Consider the following 8,308-nt stretch of genomic DNA (forward strand, 5'->3'; position numbering starts at 1 on the left):
GTCCCTATGGACTGAGCTACTGCCGCCCCAATTTAAGTCTCACTCATTTAAGTTTCCTGCAAGTGACAGAAGAGCTTTTGAATTTACTGTGTTTCTGACAATTAGTCTCTTCAGGTTTTCTTACACAGAAGATTTATTTTTTTTTTGGACTGTTTTTGTTTGTTTTTCTTTTTAGTCTCCCATTTGGTTTAATTTTTTCTTTATGTGATTTTCATCTCATAATTTTGCTTTATAATTCAATTTAAATGACTTTAAGTGTGAACATTTCTTCTTTGTTTTAAAGCTCTCACAGACCCATTGCTCCACCCACACAGTGGAAACTTGGAGGTTTGGGACAGACAAGATGAAACTTCTTCATGCTTATCAGATTTAACCATGTTGTGACTTTCTGAGCTCCAAGAGTTTTTACTCTGACTGAAAGCACAAATATGGAGCTACACCAAACGCTCACACACATCATACAATATGCACACACAGCTGGGTAGTAATGGGAGGCTTCTATTGGCTCACAGATTTTAAATATAAAGATATTATCAAAAATATTTCCTCGTTACACCTTAGAAAGACTTACAAACTTTTGAATAGGGATATGTTTTATTTTCCTATGAATTAAAAGGGGATTATTTTTTTTGTTTTGTTTTCCACATAGATCCTAATTTATTTTTGTCACCTCAGTGACTTATATCATAATACACTGTCATGAAATACTGACAACATATGTTACTACAAACCACAAATACCTTGCATTTCTACATTTCATATGTATCATATCAGTGTTTTTAAAGTGACATAATATATAAGCTGACATCATCTGGAGGTGTAGGGGATGGTAGATGGCATATCACTTCAGTGAGATGCCTATCAAGCTACGATCCACTGTCCACCAAAAATATAACAAACCGACACCAGTTGTCTTTCTGGCGACAGGTAGCATCATATCCACCAGTGTTTGTGGCAGCAGTCCTAGTTGTTTTACTGACAAATCACAGCATTTCCCACCTAATCAAGTGGCTTTTGTGCCTAAACCTTATTTAAATATTTAACATTAAGTTTCCAAAAGCCTCTTTTTCATCATTACCCCCACACAGGACAGAGGCTTTCATTACTAAATGATCAGAATAATCAGTCACTACTGTAACATGTTCAAGCTATCAGATTTGAAAAGATATGTTTTTTTTTCTAGTTTTTGTTCTAAAGTCCGAACAGCTTAGATGGATGATGTGAAGATTTAAAATCCTGTACAGATCAGAGAGAGAAGCTTTTGAACAGATTTGATCTAATAATTTCTTTTGTATGTAATTTGAAAAGGAATGGCATCAATTATATCATTTATACCAGGGTATGTATCATTTACTATCTAAATAGCTTAATAATTTTGTATTTAACCCAACGCCGACTATTTCTTCTAACTTTCTTTTTCTTCTTTCTCCCCTCACCCACCCACTGTATTGTTCCTCAGCTTCAGAAGCTGACCAATCCAGTGCGAGCAACAGCACAGTGGCTTTTGCATCAGGTGGATACAAATAGACCCCTCTGCGGACCATGACGCCATACCTCAAAGGAGAAATCGACAGTTCAGATCATGCCTGAAACCACCGTGAAAGCGCCCAAGAAGGGCTCAAAGAAAGCCGTGTCTAAGAGCGTTAGTAAGACCGGCAAGAAAAAGAGAAAGACCAGGAGGGAGAGCTACGCCATCTACGTGTACAAGGTGCTGAAGCAGGTTCATCCCGACACCGGCATCTCGTCCAAGGCTATGGGCATCATGAACTCGTTTGTGAGCGACATCTTTGAGCGCATCGCCGGTGAGGCCTCCCGTCTGGCTCACTACAACAAGCGCTCCACCATCACTTCCAGGGAGATCCAGACCGCCGTCCGCCTGCTGCTGCCCGGTGAGTTGGCTAAGCACGCCGTGTCTGAGGGCACCAAAGCCGTCACCAAGTACACCAGCTCCAAGTAAACCTGTGGACAAAAAAACATCAACACAAAGGCTCTTCTAAGAGCCACCCACTTTCTCTGAAGATAATTCCTGATGTCGCTTCGGTCTGAGTTGTTCCGTCACTGTTTAAGCATTGTGAATGACAAGATTTCACAAAAAACAGAATAAAAAATTCTAATGTACGCCTGTCTCATGTGACTGCCTTATAAGGTGAAGACACCCTGCCTTTTACATCTGTAGTGCAATACCTTGTTGGTCGCAGGGGTTAAAGTTCTCCGGCCCAGCGCCGGATTTCCGGCGTGGCGAAGTTTCTGTCTGGCCGGCGATATTTTTTCGTTGGATGGTAGGGGAAGGTACCGCCTTTTCCGCCTCTGATTGGCTAGAAGGGCTCTCCTCCGATTGGTTATTTGATTTGGCCGTGAAACGTCATCTTACGTTCATGGCAGGCTGTCGGCTAGTCTGTTTTGATCGTCTTTACCACCAACAGCAGTAAACGAAATCAATCCAACAGTGTGATAAGTGCGTGCTGTCAGATTTATATTAGTGGAAAGCACAAACGGTAAACTAAGCGATTTCTCAAGGCACTTTGGCAGCACGATCTGGAGGACAGACATGTGACAACACACGCAGGTAACACCGACTTCAAAACAGATTAGTCCAACTTTCAATTCTGTTACAGTTCCGTTAGCTGGTTTGGAGACTTGAGGAGTCCAGCCTTACAGAGAAAATGTTGCAACACATGTCTGTCCTCCAGAGCGTGCTGCCAAAGTGCCTTGAGAAATCGCTTAGTTTACCGTTTCCTCATCCCTTGGATACTTTTCGTGCCTATGAGAACATATGTTAAGATGTGGACATACACTTTAGGTGTCAGCCTTAAATTCGGCGATGTGCTTTCCACTAATATAAATCTGATGGCACGCAATTATCACATTGTTGGATTGACTTAGTTTACTTCTGTTGGTGGTAAAGACGATCAAAACAGACTAGCCGACAGCCTGCCATGAACGTGAGATGACGTTTCACGGCCAAATCAAATAACCAATCGGAGGAGAGCCCTTCTAGCCAATCAGAGGAGGAAAAGGTGGTACCTTCCCCTACCATCCTGCGGAAAAAAATATCGCGGCCGGCACGGGCAGTAGTATTCTGCAGTGCGAGCATTTCACTCGCATTGGCCACTATATGTGCGAACCGGGAGAATGATTTAGGCGCACAGTGTGCGAGTAAACACAACCTACTGTTTACCGTAATCAGCATCAGACTTTTTTTCATCGATAACTGATCAAATAAATGTATTTTAAAACTTGCTCCTTTGGCTCTGATACAGCCGTCTCGCTCCCTGCCTGCAGTCCCCACTGCACTGGGCTTTGTAACAATGTCCCGCCTACAGCCCCCTCTGATTGGTTACACGGCACAAGTGATAGCCAATCAACACTGATGCCTGTGCATGCTTTCACATCATGTCACATTGAGACACAGAGCTCAGATGGAGCAGGAGAGGCTCCGGTAAGCCAGCAGTAATTTTGAAGGTAAGGTAGCAGAAACCAGACAGAAATGAAAGTTGCAATAAAAATCCTCTATGCTGAAGTTTTAAAGTCACCACCACAACATTATATGATCTATTTCAATGATGACATGCTTGCCCAGAGGCGAAATTTCGACGTAACTGCCTGTTTAATTCACATCAAGTGCAATCAGCCTAAATGATTTAGCTTCTAAACATAAATAGCACCAAGGCAAAAAAGAGATGTAGGAGCTATAAGTCAAAAAGTCTGGTAACCACTGAAAGTTTAATCTTTATTTATAAACTCATTATGCTATAAAAGTTTAATCTGAAAAGTAACTACTAAAGCTATAATCTTTTTGTTTGTTTTGATAAGAAACACGTTCCTTTGCAGCACATACATTTCTATTTCTTCATTTTGTGACCGCAACACCAAGCCCCCCGTTCCGGAAAAGATTTCAGATTTCAGGCACACAAATCTTCCGTGCTCGACATATCAGGCACAAATTTTTTTCTTGCTTTAACCCCTGTAGTCGTTTTTGACGGGTGAGATACAGATAAAATTAATTTAACCGTAACTGGCCAAATAAACATCTAATCTCTTTTTTTCGCTTTGTATATAAGTTAACTATTTAAAGAGCTATAATTAATAATAAAATTTATATAGAGTTGTCTCTATATTTAGCGTCTTCTTGGCTGCTGCTTTAATACCTCAAACCTTGTTGATATGTTGTAGAAGTCGAGCTTCAAAGTAACTAAAGCTGTCAGATGCACCTAAGTCTACGTTCTACCACTGTATGTCAATACATGTTTAATGATAGCAGTTGTGAAAAGACCCTGTTTATTATCATTATTTCTTCTAAAACTCAATCATCACTCTTTCCAATAACATGAGCACACCTTTGTCTTAGTATACAGATAAGATGACTATTCATTTTACAATACGCAATGAATTCAGAATTAATAGATCAGAGATGTGTCTCTATTTTGTATTGCCCACTATAGCTCAAACAAAGCACGAGTGATACAGTCAAAAAAAACTATTAACTAACAAATTCATGACAGAGTGCTCTTTAAGGATGATGTGGTGGCTCTTAAAAGAGCCTTTTAGTGAGTAGTTTGTTGATGAGACTGATGACAGCTCACTTCTTCTTGGCTGCTGCTTTCTTGACTTTGGACTTGGCTGCCTTCTTTGCGGGGGCTTTCTTGGCTGCAGGGGCCTTTTTGGCCACCTTCTTGGGGCTCTTGGTGGCCTTTTTCGGGCTCTTTGCAGCCTTCTTGGGGCTCTTGGCTGCTTTCTTGGCCGCTGCCGGTTTCTTAGCCTTCTTGGGAGACTTCTTAGCAGCTGCTGGCTTCTAGCATCTTCTCTCATCCTGGTAGGAATCCATTTCTGTTGTTTACCTTATTTAGTATTTCACTGATTATACCGTTTTTAACATTGTAATTCATATTTTTTCTCATCTTATTCAGACAAAATCAACTGTCAACACACCAAGGACAGGGTGGCCATCTTTAGGCGCCCTGTATCACCAGTGACATCCATGACAGTAACACCACAGAGACCTGTGACTGCTCCGAAGAGGTCATGTGTACCACCAGTGGATGTGCCTTAGGACATGATCGCACATTTCCCAGTGAAGACAAAGAGAGGACGCTGCAGACACTGCAATAAAGGCTACTCCAAGACGCTCTGCAGGAATTGTAGTGTCCGTCTCTGCTTTTCAGAGGAAAGGAACTGCTTTGTGGAGTACCACTGTACATGAACACCGGGCACTGGTTGTTAAACAAAGTTGTCATCACCGTCTTCTCCCACTAATTTAAGTTCCGCCAGCATGTTCTGGGTCTGCCCCAAAGTTTTCATCCTATATTTTTTTCTTTTTAGCCCAATAAATTATGATTCATAAAACTGTGACTGTTGTGTGGTTATTATTCATGATGTTTACTGTTACAGAGCTTTGTAAACAATCCACACTGCAAATGAACCCTTAGTTGTTCAGTAGATTTGCTGTGACAGTGTGAGTGCAAATACACAAATTCTGCTCCCATCCAGGCCCAATGTTGCAATATTACAATTTTTCTGTAAAAACTTACTAAAACGTAAGTGCAGACTCACTGAAATTTAGATTTCCTTCAAAAACCTCAAAATAACACACCAGTTCTACAGAGAAAGGGTAAACTATTTGGCAGCTTAATGAAACTAGTTTGATCCAAAATGACAAACAATATTGTAATAACAATAATAATAATAATAATAATAATAATAGTGGTGGTCCAGTATTTTACCTTTATCTGTTTTCCTGTATATTCGAAGACTGCGACAGATTTTTACTTATAGCAATAACTTAATACTATGCATAAGCACCCTGGACAGCTCCTTAATCTGAAACCAATTTTGCAAAAAAAGCTTAACACTTCTCCTTAGGTAGTGAAAATCTGAGTTATATCATCTGACAAATTGTATAGCAATGGGAAGAAAAAAAAATCCAATTTTAATTTCATTCCTGTACCTTGTGTTAGCTGATTATGTTGGTACAGCCTCTATGTAGCCTACACTTTCCTGTAGGGATATGTACACAGTTATGATATATAAAAGCGCACAGAACTCATCCCTGCCATGAAAGCTGCCAGAGAACGCGGCGACATAGCCTACATCCGATATGATAGGCCTATTGTCCATCCCCCCTCCCAATAGTAAGGGATGGGAGCTAGAACCTAGCTCTCTGGTCTTATTCAACTTCAGCTCCTATTCAGCATCACCATGGACTGAACTGAACTACTGACAAGGAATCAACTCACTATGAACTTACCCAAGGGCTTAATTTTCACTTAAATATCTGTAGTTTGAGGAACAAAATACATGAACTTGAAACACTTTTAAAAAACAATGATATTATGGTTATAACTGAAACACATCTAGATGGTTCATTTGATGACTCATTAATATCTATTAATGGTTTTTCTATATATCGTAGGGACAGAAACAATTTTGGTGGTGGCATAGCAATTTACATACAAGATCACATGCCAGTAAAACTACGATCTGATTTAATGAAGGATAATATTGAAGCTCTGTGGATACAAGTGCATTTACCTTTTACTAAGCCAATAGTTGTTGGCTGCTGCTATAAACCTCCTAACACTAATAAGATAAGATAAGATAAGATAAGATAAGATAAGATAAGATAAGATAAGATACNTGGCATAGCAATTTACATACAAGATCACATGCCAGTAAAACTACGATCTGATTTAATGAAGGATAATATTGAAGCTCTGTGGATACAAGTGCATTTACCTTCTACTAAGCCAATAGTTGTTGGCTGCTGCTATAAACCCCCTAACACTAATAAGATAAGATAAGATAAGATACACCTTTATTGACCCCGCAATTGAGAAATTCCAGTGTTACAGCAGTCAAGGGGAAAGAGTCAGATTAAAGATTTCAATATTTAAAAACGTAAAACAAACTAGGCATGCAAAAAGAGTACAAAAAATACAAGAAACAGCAATAAATAATAATAATAATAATGAGCAGTGAATAAAAAGTGAGCAATGGATTAAAATGAACATATTTAGTGCAAAGTGAATATTGTATGTGCAAATAAACAACAACAACATGGGGGATAGTTATGCTTATTATGGTTTCCATAAAGTGTCCATAGTGTCCCTAAAGTGTCCATGGTGCAGTTTACTGTGAGCAGTGCTGGTTATGTAGTCTGACAGCAGCAGGCAGGAAGGACCTGCGATAGCGTTCCTTCACACACTTTGGGTGAATCAGTCTATCGCTGAAGGAGCTCTCCAGAGCTTTTATCTCCTCCTGCAGAGGATGGGAGTCATTAGTCCTCAGAGATGACAGCTTGGCTGTCATCCTCCTTTCTCCCACCACCTGCACAGAGTCCAGAGAGCATCCCAGGACAGAGCTGGCCTTCTTGATCAGCTTGTCCAGTCTCTTCCTATCTGCAGCCGAGACGCTGCTGCCCCAGCAGACCACTCCGTAAAAGATGGCTGATGCCACCACAGTGTCAAAGAAGGTCTTCAGGAGCGCCCCCTGCAAAAGACCTGAGCCACCTCAGCAGGTAGAGTCTGCTTTGGCCTTTCCTGTACAGTGCTGTTATGTGATCAGTCCAGTCTAGTTTATTGTTAAGATGAACACCCAGGTACTTTTAAGATGTCACCATCTCAATGTCCTTTCCCTGGATGTTCACCGGTGTTGTGGGGGAGGAGTCTGCGCCTGCGGAAATCCACCACCAGCTCTTTGGTTTTCCCCACGTTGATCTGAAGGTGGTTCCTCAGGCACCAGTCAACAAAGTCCTGGTTCAGTTCTCTGTACTCCCTGTCGTCCCCATCTGTGATGAGGCCGATGATGGCAGAGTCGTCAGAGAACTTCTGTAGATGACAGGTAGGGGTGTGGTATGAAAAGTCTGCAGTGTAAAGGGTGAAGAGGAACGCTGCCAGCACCGTCCCCTGCAGGGCCCCCGTACTGCAGACAACCAAGTCCGATACACAGTCCTGGGTCCTGACATACTGCGGCCAGTCCATGAGGTAGTCCAGGATCCAGGATGTGAGGTGATTAGCCACCCCTATGTGCTCCAGTTTGTCCCTCAGAAGTGCAGGCTGTATGGTGTTGAAAGCGCTGGAGAAATCAAAGAACATGATTCTCACAGAGCTTCTGGGCTTCTCCAGGTGAGAAAGAGCTCTATACAGGAGGAAGATGACGGCATCGTCCACCCCAATGCCAGGCTGGTAGGCAAACTGCAGCGGGTCCATTGAAGGGCCTACTGCAGGGCGGAGACGAGACAGGACCAGGCGCTCCAGAGTCTTCATGAGGTGCGATGTTAATGCCACCGGTCTGAAGCTGCTGAAGTCCTTGG

General features: G+C 41.6%; 2 protein-coding genes across 3 annotated transcripts in view; one reads left to right on the forward strand and one right to left on the reverse strand.

Moving 5' to 3' along the window:
• LOC126408262 (histone H4) overlaps positions 1–8,308 on the reverse strand; it is a 583,921-nt gene that overhangs the window by 13,730 nt on the left and 561,883 nt on the right. The gene's annotated exons all lie outside the window — the stretch shown is intronic.
• On the forward strand, positions 1,528–5,315 carry LOC126408241 (histone H2B 1/2-like). 2 transcript variants are annotated; one of them, XM_050073704.1, is made up of 2 exons: positions 1,528–1,889; positions 4,908–5,315. In XM_050073704.1, exons 1-2 carry the CDS (start codon positions 1,583–1,585, stop codon positions 5,048–5,050), a joined length of 450 nt encoding a protein of 149 aa, XP_049929661.1. In that variant the 5' UTR covers positions 1,528–1,582; the 3' UTR covers positions 5,051–5,315. The 2 variants fall into 2 exon arrangements, with proteins under 2 accessions (XP_049929661.1, XP_049929662.1); XM_050073705.1 differs by lacking the exon at positions 4,908–5,315 and having other exon boundaries at positions 1,528–2,317.

The sequence above is a fragment of the Epinephelus moara genome, chromosome 20 (genome assembly GCF_006386435.1).
Source record: "Epinephelus moara isolate mb chromosome 20, YSFRI_EMoa_1.0, whole genome shotgun sequence".
Taxonomy (NCBI): Eukaryota; Metazoa; Chordata; class Actinopteri; order Perciformes; family Serranidae; genus Epinephelus; species Epinephelus moara.